The 22,212-nt window shown below is 36.3% G+C and overlaps 1 protein-coding gene across 1 annotated transcript in view; it reads left to right on the plus strand.

Annotated features, from left to right (window-relative positions):
• The window catches only part of ESF1 (ESF1 nucleolar pre-rRNA processing protein homolog), a 36,500-nt gene extending 18,749 nt beyond the window's left edge, over positions 1–17,751 (plus strand). Inside the window, exons 10-14 of the mRNA XM_026094662.2 lie at positions 6,834–6,955; positions 8,834–8,924; positions 14,835–14,902; positions 15,799–15,945; positions 16,685–17,751. Coding sequence (XP_025950447.2) covers positions 6,834–6,955; positions 8,834–8,924; positions 14,835–14,902; positions 15,799–15,945; positions 16,685–17,008 — 752 coding nt within the window. The 3' untranslated portion in view covers positions 17,009–17,751. The remainder of the gene's footprint in view (positions 1–6,833; positions 6,956–8,833; positions 8,925–14,834; positions 14,903–15,798; positions 15,946–16,684) is intronic.
• Positions 17,752–22,212: the final 4,461 nt, after the last annotated feature.

Below are 22,212 nucleotides of genomic sequence, written 5' to 3' on the forward strand. Positions count from 1 at the left end.
CATTCATTGAAGGGAATGCAAAACTGTTTTAAGAGTGAATGAAGGAAACTTAGTAGCACAGGGAGAACTTTACCTTGCATAGTACAGGTAAATTATATTAACATTTAGGAATTGTGGTAGAGATGGAATCAGATTCCTTTGTACAGGAGCTCCTTGTTTCTTTGCAATTGAATTTCACTTTAGAAAATTGGCTTTGTTGCATATTTCATCTAATCCAGCCCCTTCCCTACTGCACCTTCTTGTGGAGCTCCTACGACTTTTGGTACGTTCCCATCTTCCTTGAGAAGGGGGGTGGAAAGGAGTAGGGTTTACGCACTGAACACTCGTCGTCCTTCTTGCCACTCTGACAGGCCTGATGGTAAAACCATCCTGATGAAAACGTCTGACTTTGTCTAGAGTCAGTTGGATATCTGTGAAATTTCTGTTTGTTCATATAGTGACTGCACATGTGTGCGATGAAGTTTACATTGGTAGTATATAGCATTTGATCTCAATTTTGCAACCGTGGTTTTGCAATATATGTTAGCGTTTCCTAATTTCTTATCCTAAAAAAGCTACGGTGTTATCGGAGATCACCAGAAGTGCTGGAAGTTGTAGAAGCATTCACTTGCCCCTGTTAGTTAAGCCAGTTACCTCCATGAGGTTGGTCAGTACCACTATTAGCCCTTGGAATGCAGCCAGTAGTATTATAGGGATAGATATATAGATGTATACAGAGATGCACCTTCCCTGCCCCTCCCCCCCCCCCCCCCCCCAAAAAAACCCTGTTGCATAGAAGAAAAGCATTCATACTTTGGAAACCTGGGTTCAGTTTGTGGTGTTGTTACTCCTGCCCAGCTTGGCCGCCTTGCCTCTGCTTCTCGTCTCTGTCCCTGTAAATCCACTTTAGATTCCTGCTCCTATTCTGCCTCCTTCATCCTTTCAATGAGTTGGATGGCTTCCTTCCAAAGTAAGTGTTAAAAGTGAAGAGGAATGTCTTAGTGTTTTCACATCTAATGTCCGGCAGTGCTTTGGCCTTCACTGATTTCGGGCAGCGCTTGGAGAGGAAGTCCTGCGCACCCAAAAGGGAGGTGTTTTAGGGGAGCTGTTAGGGTGGACCATAATCGGCACTTGCTGAACAGTAGCTTATAACTCTGGCAATTTATGCAGTTGAGGTTATGCCTCCTTCTCAGAGGAGAAGTACCTTAGTTATTACATTATTTTTCCTTAAACAAACATGCTCATTTAAGTTCCAAAGCAGTTTAATTATGTTCTGCTTGGAGTGTTTTGGGAATTCAAAAATAGTTTTTGTTATAATCTCTTAAGACTCCTTAACTTCCTTCAAAACTAGTTTTTGTCTGTTAAAATATTTTTGTTATCATGCTCTGCCTTAATCTACTTCACTTATTGCAAAATCATTTTCCTGCCCAAATGTTTAATATAAAGAGAATTACAATAGTTAAACCTAGGAAGTTTTTCAATTGAAAGTCAGAGATTTGAATTAATTTAAAACTTAGAGTTTTGGCACAAATATTTACAAATGGTTATAGAAAGTGTACTTTGTGAATGATTCAGTTATTCTTGAATCATAATAGTTTTAAATAAACCTCAGTGCCAGCAAAAATAAATTAGATGTAGTTCCAACTCTCTATGCTCTGTTTCTTTCGGGCACAAAATCAGTGTTATATTTAAGCATCCATCTGTTTTCTTAATCATATCTGATTTGGGCAACAATTACTATCCATCCATATCCATCTCCCAAAACTCCATCAGGAGGTGAAGAGGGAGAAGACCGCAATTCAGTCTGTTGATTATATTCGGCCCCTTTTTCATACAGTTTTTCTTATTGAACTTGAAAATTAATCCTTTGGGAAGAGTGAGATGTAAATATTTAGCTAGGCTTAAAGGCAACTTTAGAATTTGCTTTCATCCCGAGCAGAGCAGCGGGCAGTCGTCTCCCTGCAAAGCGCGTAGAGAGCCCCGACCGCGTGTTGTCACCGGTTACGTGGAGCAAGGAAACGCTGGCGGGGGGCACGGCAGCTTGTACATGACATTTTAGCTGCTGCTCCTGGTCCCATAGCTTGTTGGCTGGTCCTTTTGCAGGCTCTCCCTTAATGCACATTAATTGTATTATTATTATTTTTTCCTTTCTCCCCTCCTGCTTTGGTATGCTAAGAGGTAGTGAAGGGGTAAAGGGCACAAAAAGGAGAAAAACCCGACAGGCTACCAGGCATTTCTTTCAGGGAGTTATACCGTGCTAGGTAGGATGTCTTGACAGTGGCTTAGTCTGTCTTTGGGGGTGAACAATTCTGATGTTACCAGAATATTTCTGTCAGCCATTCCTTTTAGCTACCTACAACAGTACTTTTTTCCTGATAAGGTATACATGCAAGATGAACTTGCTGGTTTAGATATCCTGAGAACAGAATCTTTCATAGTATCTTTTTAGCTTCTGATTTTTTTTGGTGACTATTACAAGTTGTCAAACTTGCAAAAATTTTCAAAACTAACTTGTTTAGAGAAGCAAACGTGCTGGCCTGCCCTCTCTCCCTCCCGGCCCCCAGTGGCTGGAGAAGCCATATACAGTTTTCTTACAGTGCTATTTATCATGCTTTTTTAATTCTTTAGTTAAACTGTGATTAGTTGCGTGCTAATATATATTAGTTTCTCCCTCTTCACAGCTCTTATTTGTGAAGGTGAAAGAAAACTCATGCGATTCATTTGTTTGTACTACATTTTTTTTTTATATAGGTAAGGGTACAAATTAGCCTTTTCTAGGGACAGTTAGTAACTCTACCTAAAGTAGACAATTCCTTTTCCCTTCTGCAATCAAAAGCCTTCTGACCACTTAAATACGCTCTTACTCTCGGGAAGTGGTCTGGACGGTCGCTTCTAAGCCATTCTGATCTGTGGAGAAACTCTGATGCCTTTCATGAGACTGCCAAATACCACAAGAAAGGGCTGTATTTTCCTCCAAGGCCTTCTGCGCCAGATGGATCAAATGATCCCATTTTCCAGGCAAATAAATCAGAAATCTTGTAACCTCCTTTGAGATTTTGGTGTCTCTGTCTCTCTGCCTCTCCCCACCCCTTTCTGGAGATGTGACATATATTTCTTGATGTGGTATTGACTCTCTCCGGAGAGAATCTGCAAGGTTGCTACCTGACTATTAGTTTTTTTCCATGAAGTACCGCAAAATAATATCCAAAGTAATAGTAGTTCAATTTCTGGGAAGCAGATGAATCTGCTTTCATTGGCTTTGGAGATGAAGAGGTGTATTGTGTGTATTTGTTCTGGTAGTATCAGATGGTTTCTCAGTGAGCAAATTGATGGTGGACCTATATAATAGTGTTCCTTTTCTTAATCATGGCTTTGCATTTATTTTCTGTTTTAGTACCCAGTTTTTGTTGTGGTAATTGTTTGCGACTCTCTGTTAATTCTGGCTCCTATCATTTTTTGCTTGCTTCTTTTCTTCATATAAAGCATGATTTAATACGTTTTTAGATCTTGTCCGCACTTCACGTTTCAGACATGTTGTAACCAGCTCTTGAGCCTTTGAATTATTTTTGGAGTGTAGACAAGCGCAAGAGCAGAAATTGGTGTTTGCAGTTTTTCAGAAAAATGTTCTGCTTGCTTTTCTAGGGACGGGTTGAACTGTCCACGAGGCTGCCCGTTTTTTTCCATTATGAATTCTGTTTTTAGTTCCTCGTTACTGGGGAGAGCTGGAAGAAATGATGAGGAGCTGGGACTGGCCAAATGAGAAACCTGGGAGTTGGGAGAAAGGATGGGATCTAGCCTAGGACAGCTGAAGAGGTCAGGCTGTGACTGACTTCTGAGCAATAAAACTGGTGTGAGAGATGGGAGGTTAGGACTTGGTAAGGTGGGAGCTGGACTGGGATGCTAGGAGAGAGGCTGTGACGAGAGACAGTTGGAGCGAGTGTAGTTGGGAAGAGACAGAAAGTGTCAGACTTGGAGGGGAGAACAGAAACATGATGCCTACATGCTCCAAAGGTCTATCAGGCATGTCGTAAAAGAGGATGTGAACTATAGGATATCTGACTCATTTGTTACAGAAGTTAAAAAAGTGTGTAGCGAATGAAGCAAGGAAGGTAGGAGGAAAAAAAGCTTTCATTGCTCAGGCTGTTACCTTCTGCCAGGAAAGTGGATTCTCTCTCTCTGCCACTGAATGCTGCTCCAGTGTTGCAAGGCAAGTCAGTTAATCTCTTTACATCATGAAGTTTTGTTTTTGTGAGCGCCCATCTTGACACCTTTTGTCTAAAGTGACGAAGAGCGGAAAGCGTGTAAGCTGCACCTGAAATCAGTAGGAGTTGTCCTCGTAACATGTAAGTGCTGTATCGTGTAAAGATTTTGAAAAAGCGGAATTTTTCAACCACAATGAAGGATGCTTTTAAATTCAGTGTTTGTTCTGGATTTTCATAGTCTATCTGTAAAATGGTGACACTCCAGGTATTTAATGGATTCTCTTTTAAGGTGATGTTTTTCCGCCACTGAATGTTGTAATGATTCACGTTAAAGAAAGTTCCCTCCTGTTTCGAGAGCAGGGTTGAAATTATTGGCTATAAATTGAGCAGTGACACAAAAAAATACTGAATAGCTACCTGTTAATTATCATCTATATATTAAATGGGGTTAAGGTCCTCTGGAAAAGGTAAAATGTAATCATGTGATGAAAAACTTATCAGAATTCATATTTGCAAGAAGGTTAAATTAAAGAGTAGGGCATACTTGTGGAGCCTCAAGTGGTAGGCTTTGAAACAGTGTCAGTCTGTGTTAAAGTATGGCGTATACTGTAAATCTAACACATTGAAACCTTACTGTTTGCTTGCAGTTCTGTGGTGTATGCTTTTCTAGGACCGTCAGGAAACTGTCATGCTGTGAAAGCAGAGAGGAAACTTCTTTCAGTAAAGCCTTTAGCGTGCCATCAAGCCTTTCCCTGCTGTTGGCAGGTCAGGAAATGCAAGCTTGAGGGCTCCTCTTAGACCGTACCTGTAACAAAAGGACACCAAAGAACCGAAGATCTAAATTAACGGTCTAAATGGTTTCAATTCCTCGCAGAATCTGGAGAGAGAGAGAGAATGGTACTCCTCTCTTGTGATCTTTCAGATCACATAGCTGCTAGAATACAAAAATTACTTTTGGTAACTTGGCATGGCAAACCAAGTAAGAGGATTGTTTTTCTCTTGCTTCAGCTTTTTCTTTCTTTTAAGTCATTACAATATGAATTGGTACCCAATGATAACAGAATACGTGCTTTTATACACTCTGTAATTTGTTTTGTTACTTCAAGAGGTTGGTCTGTTTCGAGCAGTCTGTGCCCTTAATCTCTACTTCTTGTGTGCAAATACTTTAGAAAAAAAAATCTATTTACCTTGAAAGTATTGAATCCAGGTTTCCTGTCGTGCCAAGAGTGTACTGTTTCTTATGTTTAAGATAGCTTTCTATTATTAAACTAATAAGGTACTAAGTAGCTTTAAAAATAATTTTGTGACTTAAAACTTCTAGCTATTTAACAGGAAAATAGACTTGGTTAATCAAAGCCTTGTTCGGTAGTTAGGTAGACTGTGTAATGCATCCATAGTACTTGTTCAGTATTTCAGAACATTACAAATATTTTAAGATTAAAAAACAGCCATTTCTATTTTTGTGGCTTAAAAAGCATTTTCTTTTATTATCCATCTATTTATATACATACTAGAAAAACAATGATATTTTTTGTCTTTAATGGGGTGTAATTTTCTGATTGCAATAGTTTGGGTAAAAAAAATACAATGCAAATCCAGAAAGCCTGTGCTTTTCTGCATGACCTAAATATTTGAAAAATCCTAAGCCTCTTGATATTTTAATATGCTTTCCTCTTCTCCTGTATCACTTGAAATTAAAGTGCAAATACAAGATTTCATACTTTCTTTCTTGTCCCAAAAGTTATTGCAGAATTAAAAGGCTGGATGACTTGGAAATATCTTACCTAGTGTGACAATACATATGTTCTGACAGTAGTACATAATGCAAGAAATTCTTTGGTTTATTATTTGGGTTCTTGTGGACTTTTTAGCTGCAACTTTATTTTGACTTTAAATTTTCCAAAATAATAGCTTATTGTTCTCTTTTACAATAAAGGATGAAAATACTTTTTCAGAGATACTGCAGCATTCTCACAGTATTACCACAGAGGCAAAGTTTCAATCAAGAAGATGATATATATCAACTTTTATTGTGTCCGTGAGTCATATTGATATGGTAACAACTAGGTAGTAACTCTGTGTGAAACAGACGGTGTTGGTTAGAGGCGTAGGCCAGCTGTTTGGAGATAGTCGTATGTTCTGGTCATGATTTAACTTTTCAGAATCTTTGCCAACTCACTAAATCTTTTGTACTTTGTTTTTTCCGCTCACAAAAAATGGGAATGACTACACTGTATTCAAAGTGGTTTTACGAGACTTAACTAATTATAGTCAGGTATATTAAATTTAAGGGTGGCTGTATATGTATTATTGTGTTACTCTTATCCTTAAAAAGTGGCATCTGTAGACTGAACACTAGTGACTGCAGAGGAGACAATTCTGAGGAACAGCAAGAGTGTTGGGAATCGGGTATTGCATAAGTCAGCTCTTGTGACACTTGTATAATTTATGGCTGGATAATTATTTTATTTGAAAAAACATATCCTTGTAAACTGATATTGTTTGTAATGATGTTATTCTAAGCAATACTTACATTGTTTTCATTGACTTGTTAAGGAAAAAACAAGACTATTCCTTTTAAAAGAAGGAGTTGATTTAAAAAAAAAATTCAGATTCATCTCATTTCCTTTAACTTACTATTTTTTGATCTAGGCCTCAAAGAAACCGCTGAAGAAATGGTCAAAAACCGTTTGGAAGGAAAGGACAAACTAACTCCATGGCAAAAATACTTAGAGAAAAAGAAAGAAAAACGAAATCTTAAAAAAAAAAGAAAGGTAATGTTTGCTTTGGTCACTTTTTTCAGTTTTTGAAATTGCTGTTGTTATTTGCTTGGATAAATTTTAAAAAGTTGTATAGCTTCTAGTACTATTTTGAGATTTGAACATGCAGTGGTCATTCATTTGGAAAGACTGAGTGTTCCTCATCAAACCTACAAAATTAGAAGATTTTCAGGATAATACTGGTCATACATAATATGCTTGCAAGCATCTATCTATTTTTAACTTGTGTAACTTTAAAGATAAATTAGTCTAGTTAAAAACCAACTGTTCTGGTATACTTTTGAATGCATGAGGAAATGTATTTTTTTGCTAGAATAAGCTCATCAGTGCAAAGTTATCATTAGAATGATAGCTGTGGTTTGGGAATTTTTTGGTCTACAGTGATAGAGACTTTCATCTCCCAAAGCAGTAGGAGCAAAAAAATAATAGGCCTGAAGAACTACTCAAATTTCAAATTGCAAAAGAAAATTAGTAAATATTAAATAGTTCTGTGTACGAATGACAAAATGGGCCTGTAGCAGTGTGAAAATTGTTGTTGCTTTTTCTTTCTACACACAGAATGCAATTGTAAATTGACTGACTCCTGTGGTGGTAATCTGCAGAAATAGGCAGAGTAATGAAACCTTACTGCAGCTGCTAATCTAACTTCCCCAAATACTTAAATTATTCTCCATCTAATTCATGTTACAGAATAATGTTTATAAGAGTAATTCCTACAACTTGAGGTACACTGTCCATTCCAGTCAGTTTTAAATGGCATCTGATCAATAACTTCTTAAATCTTTTGGAAGATGCGTGATCTGAATTTAATAAATTGCACTATTTTTTTGCTAGCATAAGATTCTGATTTGGTCTGATAAATTAAGTCAGAGTTTTCATAGTTCTTCCAGTAATTGAACTTATCCTTTTAAATCCAGGTTCATGTTTTTTTGAATTTCAGAGCATAAAGTGAGACTCCTTACTCAAGTTTTTCCCCCAGTAGAGTTTTTGCGGAACATAAAATAAGGACATAACAATGCCATGATGCTGTGTCAGACATATAGTTTTTGCACATGGTATTCTGTCTCAGTCAGAAGTGTTGTTTGGGAAGGAGCAGAGCAAGTAATATAATGAAATTTCCCTGGCATACCATGGTGGCTTTTGGATCTGTGACTTCCTGAGCTGGAAGTGGTGCCATTCTGAGAATGCTGTGCAACTTTTCTTATTTTAAATAGAAGTGGTATATATTCTTCACTACTTCATTACTCTTTCCAAAGAATAGAAGAGCATGTTCCTTCATGTAGTAAGGCTATATTGTCAGTCTTTGTAGGAAATAAAAGTGATTAGGTAATAATTAGGTACACAGAGCTATGTTCTGTGCTTTGATTTTTATTGCTGAAGTTTGAAAACTGCATCCTGTGAAGCAGAAAGGATTTCCTCTTGAATATACACCACAGACTTAGTATATGGCGCGTTCGGACTGAAAACCATACCAACTAGAGAACTTTCCAATGTGTTTTCCCAAATGTAGTGACTAACAGTCTCTTAAAATCATTCATTTTTTGTAAACATTATTTGATCCTGTAATTTGTTGATATGGTTAGCTGGTGCATTTTATAGTCTATGGATACATGTATTAAAGATCCTTTGAATAAGTAAATTGCCCTTCTTTGGGTACATAAAAATCTTTTATAGTTCAGTCTTTGAAGCAGATTTTAAATTGTTCGTTTGTCTTTACTTGCAGTTTTTAGTGTGTTCTAGTTTTTATGCAGTTCAGCATACAGTATTTCAGTTTTCATGTTCATAGTCACTAGCAGAAGGAACATTTAATTTCAGTGAAACTTACGTAGTAGTTTGTATGTTGATTGAAATACTGTTTATGTTTTGTTACAGGCTACTGCTGAGAGAGAATTGAGTGGAGATGAACTTCCATCTGATGTTGATCTCAGTGACCCATACTTTGCTGAAGAGCTTGGGAAAACAGGTAAGTCAGGAGGGGTAACTTTTCTGGAATAAACATGTCTTTTCTTTAAATAATGAGCTTTAGAAATGAAGTCAGGCTAGGATAAATGCAGAGATGGCATGTTCAAAATGAGATAGAGTAGATGTCATTTGCCTACAATTGCAGGCAGTAATGATGCATATTGTAGTACATAGAATGGTAGGGAAAATATTTCTCCTAGCTTTCATCAGAGACCATCGTTTAGTCAACTTTTGGGGATGTCTATTGGCAACAAGCTAGCCATCTAACCCCAAAATATTCCAGAAGAAAAGAACTTCATTGCCTTGGAAGCTTGTTTCCTTTTATGTATGTGAGAAGCCAGCTATGTACGGGCCCCTTTGAAGTTTGGGTCAGTTAGATAAATACATCAAATGTTTTTGCATCATATAAAAAACAAGTTTTCTGGTAACTAACTGGGAGTGTAGGTGGTAAGGATAATGGCAAAGAGTATGATGATGTGGGAAATAGCCTGGCTGAGAACAAAGCCAAATACCTCTTGTTTAGAGATTTAAAAAAAAAAGTGGAAGCATTTTTTTTTCTTTCTTCCTTTTTTAAATTCCAGATTAAATTTGATTTTTTTAAACAGATGAGAACTTGATCTTTTTTTCGGCAGATTGTTTTACCTTTTGAATTTCTTCCTACCTGTTTGTTTATGTATGTACATACGTATGTACATTTCTGGTAGTGCAGCTGCACTGATCATTCTTCACAAAGTTGTCTTTCAGAAGAAACTGATTTTGTTTGCTATTAGTCTGCACATTTTTACTAGTGTAGTCTGGCTACCTAAAAGCCCTGATGGTGAAATAATGAGCTTAAAATACATCTGTGGTATTTTTTTTTTAATTGAAAAGCTTAAACATGTTTCCACAGTTAGAGAAAAATAAATCATATTTTCAAAATAGACCTTTAGTGCAGATAGCCTACGTAAATGGAAAACAGAGAACTATTCAAGTTTTCAGAATTATGATGATCTAATGCTAAATAGATAGCAGACTTCCTTTATTAATTTCAGTCTAGGAATTCATTTTAGCATGATAATATGGACATCAAGACAGTGTTAAGCTATTTTGAAATGTAGTATTTTAGGAATTAACTTGTCTGGCTTGGATTTTTAGGATACCTTTTTTCCAAGCTTCTTGGTCCAGTGTTTAAGTTAGCTTTTGCTGTGGTAACAGCAAATTTGTTCTGACTACAACTTTGGTGGTTAAAGTTTTATAGTGGGGATAATCAGGAAGTGTAAGTTCCTGGCCTTCCCTGCTTTTCGGAGCCAAAGCCTAAGAATGACGCATGGAATTGTATATTTTTTAAAAAGTAGCAACAGATTTACAGATAATCACCACTCTGTTTTTTTAGTTTTTCCAACTATAGCAGTGTACATTCAAATTCCATTTTAAAAGAATTCACTTGGTTTAATTTGAAACCGGCCAGCATAGGCTTATATCCTGATTGTTTGTATTAGGAAAAAGTAAATAATTCAGAAAAAAATGTGAACTTATTTGTGTCTTAATGAGCTTATCTATATGTCTAAATATTATGAAGTATAGAAAAATAAGGATGAATCCCATTCATGTTTTAAAGAAAATATCACAATTTAAGGTGTCACGCAATGCTGTTTTTTTGCCTCGCTTTCCTAGCAAGTAGGTAGGTGAGTCAGGTATAGGATATTTCGGAGACCGCTGGGAAGATTCCATTTCTTCAACTCCTTGTTTTTGTTACTAGCAAAAATGTGTAGGTACTCTAATAGTAATGTTTGATGTTTCAGTGTTGTATGCAAAATCTTAAAAAACAAAACAAAAAAACAAAAACCAAAAAACGGTTTCTTCAGCGTTACACGAGAAGTTCTTTGAGTCATGACAGGGCTCAGCACAGAACGATCATATCTACACTTTAACGTTTCTGTCCACAATATGGAGAATGGACTTTTAGTGTGCATGGAGTCGTACCATACATGGGGATGGTAAAACAGACATAAAGGTTATGCGAGTGAAACTTTTGTTTGCAAGCTTACTGATGATCTACTGAGAAGGAGGAGAAAAGCAGAATGCGGCGAGCCCTGGAACAGTTTTAAAGAGAGAGTACAGTGGCTGGCTGCAAGCCAGTTGACATTTTAACGATGATTACACAGCACAGCTTTGGCTTTCACCAAGTGTACCCAGAACAACCTCTGTCTCATAGCTGGCGTTGTTTTTAAGCACAGCTAGCTTATCCAGTTGGGGAAAAGGAGTTATGATGTTCTTTGAACTAGGCTGTAGCTCTGCCAACTTTGTATCTAGGGTACAGGCAGTCATAACTTGAACGATCATAATTTTTCATAAGCCTTCAACAGTTTTCCTGAAAGACTGAAATTTCTCCCTTAAACTGACTGTCAAATGATCTTAGATTATACTGAAACAACATGTGACAGGATATGCTCGCAGACTGAGGTGGACCAGAGCAGAAACAGTGAGGAGACAGCAGTGCTGTTAGGGCTTTGGAGCGGGTATATTTGCTCCCAGGCTAGATTGACTTGTTCGCTGTACCAAGCAACTGTGCAAGTTAGCTTTTGACAAGTTGAGGCAATTGGAGGGAAGCGAGATTGTAAGGAGGTGTTAGACAAACAGCCTATTTGAGCGACAGCGGTACGAAAGAAAAACCAGCAGTTATGAGAAGTCTACTCAAGCATGTATTTGCCAGGCTTGTCTCTGTTCCAGAAAGCTGTTTATGAAGCCGGCGGTGATTCTTGTGATGTGGAGTGCTTCCTCTCGAGAGAGGCATGGTAAAGCAGATTCCTCGTGCTTGTTATGCCCAAAGAGTGCCCATGTAGGGTGCAAGCGTGGGCTAATTAGCACTTGTGAAATTCATGCCAGTGCTTTCTTTGGACAGAGTTTTGTATGTGCATAAGCCCTAGATGTTTTTTCAGTAGTACCATGGACTAAAATGTAAACCGCTGTATGTGTATGAGCCTTTAGGTTGTATTTAAGCAGCTTGATTCTAGTTTAGTATTGTCAGGAAAGAATAGCCTGCCACTCTTGTTTTATATTAACATATATAATTAAAAAAAAAAAACCAACTATAAATCTGTAATTCAGCTTGGCAAGTTTCAGTCTTAGTATGTCTGTTTCTTTGGGGTCTCATAAAAAAGCTCTGTGCAATACAGAATGACTATATTTTAACTTAAACTGTTGGAAGACTAAGAGCTGAGTAGTGCAATTGCTTATTAACGTGATAGCAGCCTCCTGCTTTTGGAAATCAGTGAGTAGCTTCAGAATAGCTACATCTATTAAACATAGTTTCTGTTAATTCCTTTTTTGAGGAAAAGGAATATATATATATGTGTATATATTTGTGTGTGTATATATGTATATATTTATTAGTACAAGACTTCAATATTGTTTAATACTAGTTCATATTTGAAGCAACCTACAGCTAAATAATGTATCATATTGCTAATTGCCATGTTTTTTGAAGAGTTCAGAAACACTTCCGATAAAGAGATTTTCAGTAACACACCCTGTTATTAACAAGATGTAGAAAGCTTAGGTACAAAGGAAACTTGCAATTCAAACTGAAATCCATGAGACGCTGAAAAGAAAAAATACAGTTTAGCGGGTGAATGTACACCACTAATCAAGGATAATGGTCTCTGTGCAACCGTCCCATCTTTCAATATTGTGTTTTGTAATGGAATTAATAGACAGATTTTAATGCCAGTTTGAAATCTGATTACTTTGAACACTTTAAGTAATTTACTCATATTATCTCCCTACAGAATAAAGAGTGTGCTGAATTTTTGTTGATAGAGGAGTTAGTCATGAATTTCTTACCAAAAGGGAAAAGAACTTGTAGCTATCAAATGTGAACTGACTTTTTGTTAGCCAGAAACATTCTTAAGTTTTCCGGATGGATCTATTTTAGATATCTTTCTTATTCTTTCAGGACTGATTTTCTGGCAGCTGAAGATGAAAGTATTGGTTACATGTCAGCTGAAGTTTATGGAAAAAAATAATATAAGCGAGGCAGGAGAGAATGTGCTTTTCTTGTGAGAGCCATAGGAAATGGAAAGAAATTGGAATTTCATTGTATGCTAGAAATATTCGGGTTTTTTTTTATCATGGATGGATAACAATTAATGATTTCTGGGCAAAGTGATTAACAGTAATTTTATGCATTTGTCAATTCTGAAAAAAAAAGCTTGTCAGTAGGATGGGAAAAGGTTTTAGTGTAAAGAATGATTTCAGACCCCAAGCTATTAGCTGCCTAAGGAGTCAGAGAAAAATTTTGTTTGTTTGTTTTCCATAGAAAATAGCTTAGTTTGGTGCTGGCCCCTGACTCACCCACATTTGAAGCAACACAAGTCCTGTGACGGCTTTTCAAAGATAAGCTGTCTTTACTTGTGTGTTTCTACATTTAAGGAAAGAAGAGGGAAGACAAGTTTAGGACTGCCCTTCGAAAGAAGGGAGAAGCGTTTATTGATTCATCTTCTGGAATCATTGTCTCCACTTAAGAATCGTCATGCTCTGCTTCTTTTTCACTCGTTTACCCAATTCTGGGAAGATAGAAAAGACTTCAAATTTGTTGAAGTCATATATAAATTTGTTTCTCCCTCCTACACATTAAATTAACATTGTATAAGTTAGGTAAACAAGTATTTTTGAACCTGATTTTTCCTGCACGTTTTCTGAAAGCACTAAATTAACAGCTGATGACATTATGCATCTGGATAGTTGTCTTTTGGTGGCAGTGGTTACTTTGTTCTGTTCTAGAAATCCATTTCAAGCTTGGAATCCATTTAGAAATAGTCAAGAGAATAGTCAAGGGAGGAAAAAATGTTCTTTGAGAAATGTGTCCTGTTCCAGAGTATACTTAGTGATATAACTTGACAGGTTTTTGGCATATTTGTATTTCTAGTTTGAGTACAAATCTGGCTTAATAAAATGGAGCCAAATATCTTCCTTAAGAATACCCCCAGTGGACTATAATAAATTGCCTGAGAATGTAATTCCAAGCTCAAAGGTCAGAGTGTGTGGTTCAGGTCAGGAAACCTTCTGCTTTCTCTGTTCCTTCTTGATCTAGGTCTACAGGCTTCCCAAAGAGAATAATTTGATTTCAAAGGATGTGTAAATGGGGCTGTTTTCATTAAAAGTTATGTTGACTTCTGTTTTATGCTGTTACTATTCATTACATTTGTCTAATCGGCACTTTAAAGTATCTTCTAAGAAAGTAAGAAAGCTTCATTAGAAGAATATTCATGCCAAACAGAGTCAATTGTGTTTTTATTCCCCTAATTCTGTTCTTGCTTGGCTAACAGCACAATATGGTCTTTTAATCTTGTATATTAATTTAAAAAACAGCTTCAGTCTCTCTCTCTTTTTTTTTTTTTTAACTGATGTACTTTGTCCTTCAGCTGCAGATAGAGTTGCAGATTTGCTTTTTGTTCTCCTAAAGTATTTATTACATTGTGCCATTCTGTACTAAAACTTAGAGTAGAACAAGTGAACAATTTGAGGACCGAGGACACTTTAGTTATGTTTATGAGTGTATAAACCAGTTTCTCTTTAAAGTACCTTGGGATTGAAGTCATGCTTGCCTGTACTGTTATGATAGTTCTGTCTACTGCTTTATGAAAAATACAGTAAAACCTTTTTTTGTTTGTTTTCATTGACTTCTTTCTGCCATTTGAGCACTGCTGCCTCCTTAATGGTTAGCAAATACTCAGTGAGCAGATGGTGAGCAAATATTCACTCACTCTTTATTAAGTCTAGGTGATTTTTCTTAATTTTTTAGTTTTTCCTCTACATCTGACATTTAAATACTGACTACAAGAAAATGAGATGCATTTTGAGGCCTACTCATAGGTAAATTATGCTGTCATGTGTAAGCTTGAATAAATGTGTATCCTATGTTTGGACTCAGGTTTAAGGAAGAAGGCAAAATTGGTTGAAAGTGCTCCAGAGAATGAAACTGAAATCGAAAACCAGAAGGTAAAGTGTTTTAAAATGTTAAGGATTATAGATATTGAATTGTCTGAATTCTGCAAATACTTACGTATGCGTGAGTGGAGTTGGGGAATTTAATAGGATGGTTATAAACAGCAATAGAATAAAATTGTGCACTTCTACTAGTGAGAAGTTTTGGAACAAATTACCCAAGAAGACTGGTAGATCATCTGTGCCTTGATGTCTTAAGATTAAAACAGGATAACTTTCTAGAAGAGTTATATTATAGTTGAACACAGCTCAACAGAGTTAGGTAACAGTGAAATGTAAGGGCATGGCAACCATAATGACCCGACAGTCCCTCTAGCTTTAAAATTATACCAGTATATTTGCATGTTGGGGCAGTGCAGGATGTTTACTTCTAACACCAGCACAGTATGAAACATTTGTACATTAGAAACTTGTACTGTAGACTTAATTTTGAAGATTGAATTGTTCCAGTTATTGTATGTTTGCCTTGCATTATTTTCCAGAAGAAATTAAATAAAGGTATTAAATTTAGTTTTCATTTTGCAGTGTGATTATTGCTATAAAATTATATACATTCATGATTTCTAAGTTGGGGTATACAGTTATCAGGCTAGATTATTAGTATATGTTGCATAGTTGAATGTGTATATTTGCATTTATTTATATTTAATAAAAGAGGAAATCAACAATTGTGTTTAATATTATACCTCAAAGTGTTAAAAGAATATTATGGATGAACAGTTAAGCACTCAGCAGTTAGGAAATGTCTGAAATAAGACTGCCTTGACAACCCTGTTTAAACTCATTTATATGTATGTGTAATCATATAGACTTTATTGACACTGTTGCAGTATCTTTTTCATGAAAAACCTCATTTCATTGTCTACATGGACTGTTTTCCATTGTAACAGGCTGAAATGGCCCTACTTATGATGGACGATGAGGATGATGTCAGGAAACATTTTAACTATAAAAAGATTGTCGAACAACAGAATTTGAGCAAGAAGAAAAAGAAACTCTTAATGAAAAAGAAGGAATTATTAGAAGATGACTTCCAGGTAATGGTGGAATCCTGATTCTGAGACTTAACTAGAATTTTTGTTAGTTATCCTATTTTCAGGAAATAACTGGGGGTTCCATGCCATTCTCCTCCCTTAGCCTAGCTGAAGGAGAAGAACCTTTGATCTGTCCTTTAAGGGAGTTACAGGCTGTTTTCAGAGGAAAGAAATATTTTGATAACAAGGTTGAAGGGGGTGGGCAGAGTCAAATTCTGTAAAGTGACAAGACAATATTTATGCAAGCCCTTGAGCAACTCATTGCCCGAAATACTCACTGGTACCTTTGTTCTGATTGGGATCCACTGCTGCTTCCCTACTGGCCTGTTTTTCTCCAACAACAAACCTTTTCTTGGTTTGCCAATTGAGGCATACACAGAATTTCTACAAATGTTTACTTGTCGCCATTCATCAAACTTTTGTGACTGGAGCTATTTCAGTAAGGATGAACAATTTCATGAACTTCTGTCTCCTTAAGCAGCTCTGCTTCTGAAGTTTACACAACTGATACTTTGGCAATGCTTTTTTTTTTTTTTTTTTTCCCACATCAGGCAAAATCAGCTTAAGAGTTCAGCACATTTATGTAAAAGTCAGAGTTAAGCATTGTCCTTCTCTCAACCTTTGTCATTTTTACCTGATTACAGTATTTTGCTGTTTTATTTCATGTCATATTGTATTTAAAAGCTTTACTATCATGGATAAAGGTTATCTAAAATAAGGTTATCTCTCTTTCTGCCTTCAGGTAAATGTTGCTGATACAAGATTCCAAGCCATGTTTACTTCCCCGCTATTTAATTTGGATCCTTCGGATCCAAATTTCAAGAAGACAAAAGCAGTAGAAAAGATCTTGGAAGAGAAGGCTCGCCGAAGAGAACAAAAGCAGCAAGATCTTAAGGAGGCAAGCAAAGGACATGAGAACAAGATGGCAAAGAAGGGAGAGGTGGAGGTGGCAAAGATGGAGAAAAAGGAGAAGAAATCCATAGATCCTGCCTTATCCATGCTAATAAAATCTGTCAAAAACAAAACTGAACAATTTCAGGCAAGGAAAAAGCAAAAAGTCAAATAACTGAACTTTTATTTTTACTCGGACTTTACTTTAGTCTGTGCTCTTAAAACTGGCAACATCTATTAAAATTGTTACAGTATGCTCTGATTCCTACAAACCAAAATTTTCCTGAGAAGTCACTTAATTCTTGTGGTGAGTTTTGAAGTAACTAGAGCCATGATGACTCTTTCCTTGTGCCCCAACAAATACCTTTTTTTTTATTATTATTATTGAAAAACTACTCCTGGAACTCATAAGTATAAAACTGATGCTTTTGGAGCTGTTTATTTTATATCATGCTATCACTCAAAGATACTGGAAGTGCTGAAGATGGCTACAAAAAATCATAATAATTATGGTTGTATTTATAATTTATAATATTACTGCAGAGGTTTAGAGTTTGGACTAATTGTTAGAGAAAATCCGTCTTAAAATATTTTTAATTCTGCAGGAGTCTGTAAACATATCTCTGATAAAGAAGGTAGTAATACAACTAAAAATAAAAATTGAAGAAATTTTTATACAAGTTTTTACATCTTTTTAAATGATTGCATATACCCCATTTCATTGATTTTTTTTTTTTTTTCCTTTAAATAAATGAAGAGTTCTGGATCATGGTAGAACTAGTTAACAGAAAAGATACAGCTTAGAAGAGTTTCATTAATAGATACTGGAAATAAATGGTTAAAATCTGCCTGAAGTAATTTGAGGCACTTACCTGTATTATTTTCTTCTGAACATAAATAAAACTATGCCTGTGTTAATTTTTTTTCTGCTACTAATGTTGCATTCCCGTTAATGTAGTTCCATTTATACAAAGTCACCCAGCATTGCAAGTATTAAAAAGATGTCAAAGGCAGATCTGGATGATAAAATTTTAGAAGCAGAAGACATTGGGCCCTCTTAATATTAGTGTCACCGATGAAGGTATCAGCAGTGCAGGGAAATTAAATACAGACAGGTAGAACATTATCTTTCTTCCCTGGAGTGTGGGAATTAATGTCTGACTAACTTTTCTTCCTTTTTTGAAGTATTTGCTATATCGGCTCTGATTCAAAGACAGTAGTTTGTCAAAAAGGAAAGAAAAAATTAGAACTGTGGCACTGAAAGTTAATTTGTAATGGTTAAAAAGCACAGTTACTTCCTAAGGCATTTTACTGATGTAAACAAAGAATGTTACTAAAGCAGAAATTAGAACCTATAGACAATCAAAACTAGTGTACACATGAAGTAAATATATCTTAATATGTAAAGGAGATCACTGAGCCAGACTTAGCAAATGAGAGGCTGTATTCCTCATGGCAAAAACAGACAAAATGCAGTAAGACAGAATCTAGCAATACAAATGGAGATGATTTTTGCAAGAATATTCTTGCAAAAATCTGCTTGAATACTTGCAGTCCTTGGGCATTAAAAATGAAAATGAATCTGAAGATACTCAAGTGGTTAATGAAGAGCAATTACAAGTAGCTAATAGAAAAAGTTGAGAAGATAATACAGTGAATTTTGTGGATAGCTGCGATCCAGCTTCTGTGACCTTTAGCAGTTCAAGCAATAGGGCAGGACGTGTCAAAGCCATTTTGAGGTTTGGAGTTGACCAGCTGTGATGGAGAAGAGGGTTAAGTACCTCTCTAGAAACAGGGTGACTTCTGAACCTGGCTGTACAGTGGAGAACAACATAATCATATTCAGTCAGATGCGAATTTACAAACAAAGAGAGGAAAGAAGGATACTTTGAGATAGAATTTTCCACCAAGGAAAGTGTCCCTGCATCTCTCTCAAACATGAGCCAGGAGATACAACGTGAGGAAGTGTAAGTCATGCAAGAGTGATATACGTGTGCATCTGATAGGGGCAGTGAAAGAGGAGACACTTCTCTCATAATTCAAAAAACAGTATTATTTTTAAAATAACATTTTCAAAATAAGTAGTTCTCTTTAATGCGTTTGCTTAAGATTGGTGCATGAGAGAATATAATGTGATTTCCAGGCATGAAGTAAAGTGATACTAAGCTGAAAATGTAATATTTTTGCATACTGGCTATTTGTACAGGCTTTTCTAAGTATGATTCATTGTATGGCTGATATGCTGTATGGATATGGAGTGCACTAAGGATAGTAACTTGAATTTAATAAGGTTGAGAGATTGGATACACCAGAAGTACTAGTGATTGAAGGGCATGTATTTCTGTATATGTATTAAGTGTGTGGAAAATTGGACAGCCTAGAACAAAACTGAACTGGAACATAAATCAGACAAAAGATTCATTTAGCCCAGTGTCTGGTTATTGGCCCAGTGGCCAATAATGGAAGATAAAAAATGGTGCATTTATAATATTATTCCTCAGGATAACATTCTGTTCTCCAGCAAATTGTTGCTCAAGGTTTTCTGTGCCAGTATTGGCATCTTCATATTTAATAGCCCTCAATGGACAAACTCAAAGAAAAAATCATTTGGTTTTTGAAGCCCTGTAAACTTTTAGTATCCACAGTATCGTTTGACAGTGAATTTCACAGATTAACCATGCATTGTGGGAAGAACATTTTTGGTTTTGAACCTGTCTTATGCTAATTAATTTGTGAATAGTTGCTTGCTACTCACATTGCTTAAGATTTTATTGATTTCTGTCTTTCTCCTCCTCAGTTGTTCCTTTTCAAGGCTGTATAGAAGCAGTTCTGTTTATTTGACCATCCTTGTCAATGGGGAAGTGGATAAGTTCATAATTTTTACAACTGTTTCTTCCAAAAACCACAGTTAGGGTAGGACTAACTGTTGTAGGAATTTTCTTTGTAAAAGTATGCTTTTATGCTTGTAGGAAAAGCTGTGAGTTTTGAGGCATTTGATGTGCATGCTCTTACAAAGGAGTGTTCCTTGTCTGGGTAGTAACAGTAGGCATAGCCTGCTCTTTGACTCCCTGCCAGTAATTGAGTAGCCATTTACTCTATCCCCGCTTATCTTTTCTGTTCTGTGCTGGACAGCTTTACTGTTGGAAAATGATGTGTGGTGTCAGTGAGTCTCTGTTCATCGGGAATGCCCAGATGTGCTGAATGACCAGTGCTGTAAAACCCTTAAATAGAACTTCTGTTCTTTTGAAATGTATCTGTCCTATACAGCAACTTTGCTAGAGGACTAATTTGAAAAAAATTGTTGTAAAACTAAAAACTCACAAGTACTGATTCCAATTAGATGCTCTAAGTTACACAGTGTCTTCTGCTCATGCGTACAGGCGTTGGCCATCTTCTTTGGCAGAATAACGTGTCAAGATATTTTGAACTGTGTTCAGTTAGGAAGCCCAGCCTGTATTTGGAAGTCATAGTAGGATAAAATAGGTAAAAATATATGGACACACTTGACAGTGATTATAGCTATTGGTCTAAAAAATCATTTTTGTGGTAATGTATATACAAGTATCATGTAAATGCTTAATGTATGGTAATTACACTTTCATCAGTTGCCTTTTTTTTCCCCCCTTCAAGTTGCTAAGTCCTGAATGGGCATATTATTTAGGGAGAAACGGAGGATCCGTTCCAGCATGCATCTTAGATGGGAAGTTCTTGCTTTGTTTATGAAGACATTAGGTGTAAATCCTGTATTTACTTAATTTCCTCTTTTAGTTATATTATCCAAAGACTGTTTCCTAGAGCAGGCTACTTCATTTACATTCTGCTAAATCATAATTTAGGGGGAAAAAAAACAAAAAACACACATCACTGAGGACATGGAGGAGGTGAGTAGATGTGGATGCCATCAGGCCTGGAACGGCTACCGACATGGCGCGACGACAGTGCTCAGTCCATCGCCTGGGTCTTCTGTGGTTCGGGAGAACACCCTGCTCCCCTCAATCCTGACTGCAGAGGAGGTTGGACTTGTGGTATTGGTCACAACAACCAGTGTGGTACACTGCTCTGACTTAGGCTGTGGTGAGAAAGCATGGGGCTGCCCAGCCGGTTCCCTTGGGTGTTCAGTTAGCTGAACCTCAGGGCAGGGCCTGCTCATTTCGCCTGCAGCCCTAACAGTCTGTACAATGCTTGTGAAAATAGTTACCATCCACCAATCGTGCTTCACATAAGGTGCTTTAAAAAGCTATCTAAAACTTGCGTTAATTTAAAAAGCAGCATTTTTGTCCTTACACGTTCACCCCAAGTGTCAATATAGTCATAAAAGAAAATTTGGTAAAACAATGATAATATCAATGTGAATGTGATTCTTAACATATACGACTGCTGGCATTTTTCCTAATCTTTTTAAATTATTCAAGATTGAAAGCAAATTTATAGCCAACTTTATAAGGCTGAAGCAAGCTTTATTAGCTTTGAATTGGAAAGAATCATTAAAGCCAAAATTTTTGCCATAAAGTGATAGTTTTACAAAGGCCACAATTCAGTAGATTAGCTCTATTCAGAAAAGCATGTCAGCGAGAGTTATGATGCTGATGTCAATGGGACCTTAATGGTGCACTGAATACAGAGAAATTTAATACAAAAAGGGAGTTTGTATATGTAACCGTCTAAACTTAGAAAGGCCAACCAAGGGTGTTCTTCTTCTTATCTTGTGCTCTGACGTTGCAGTCGCACTTGTGCAGAGAGTCCTCCAAAGCTGTGTGGAGATCCTCAGTGAAACAAAACATTCACCTAATGGCACCATTTCTGTTTACTGGCTCTGGAATTTCACCCATTTTAAAATATATTTACAAATTTAAATATTTCAAAATCAGGAACCAGGCTAAAAAAAAAAAAACCAAGAAACATAATTCATTAGATTTATAAAGATACTATTTTTTACTTTTTATATCAGGTTAAGGTCAATGCTTTCATTAGTAATTAGTAAGTGCTAATGGCTCAAAATCCATCATCTAATCCCTGTAATTGCAGAATAATGCTAAAAAGATCAGAAGTGATTTCTTTGCTTCCAGGAGAAGCACATTTTAAAAGTCTGATAAGAAGTGGCTGTGTCTCATCTAGACTTCCTTGCAATTGGTTATCCTTGTTGATGTAAAGAAAACACAAGGCGGCTTTAACCATCTCTTCCTTTTAAATATAAAAATGCTATCTAGAGGTCCTAAACTCTAAACATTAAAATGTGACTTTATTTTTCCTTATTATTGATGTGTAACCAGCAAAGGTGGTAGCAGTTAGGTAAAACATCACATTAAAAAAAAAAGGACTGTTAAAAATGAGACAGAACTAATTTTTCTAGCAACTTATGGAAGTCTGGTATAAAGTTGT

This window comes from Dromaius novaehollandiae, chromosome 3, assembly GCF_036370855.1.
Source record: "Dromaius novaehollandiae isolate bDroNov1 chromosome 3, bDroNov1.hap1, whole genome shotgun sequence".
NCBI classification, from domain to species: domain Eukaryota; kingdom Metazoa; phylum Chordata; class Aves; order Casuariiformes; family Dromaiidae; genus Dromaius; species Dromaius novaehollandiae.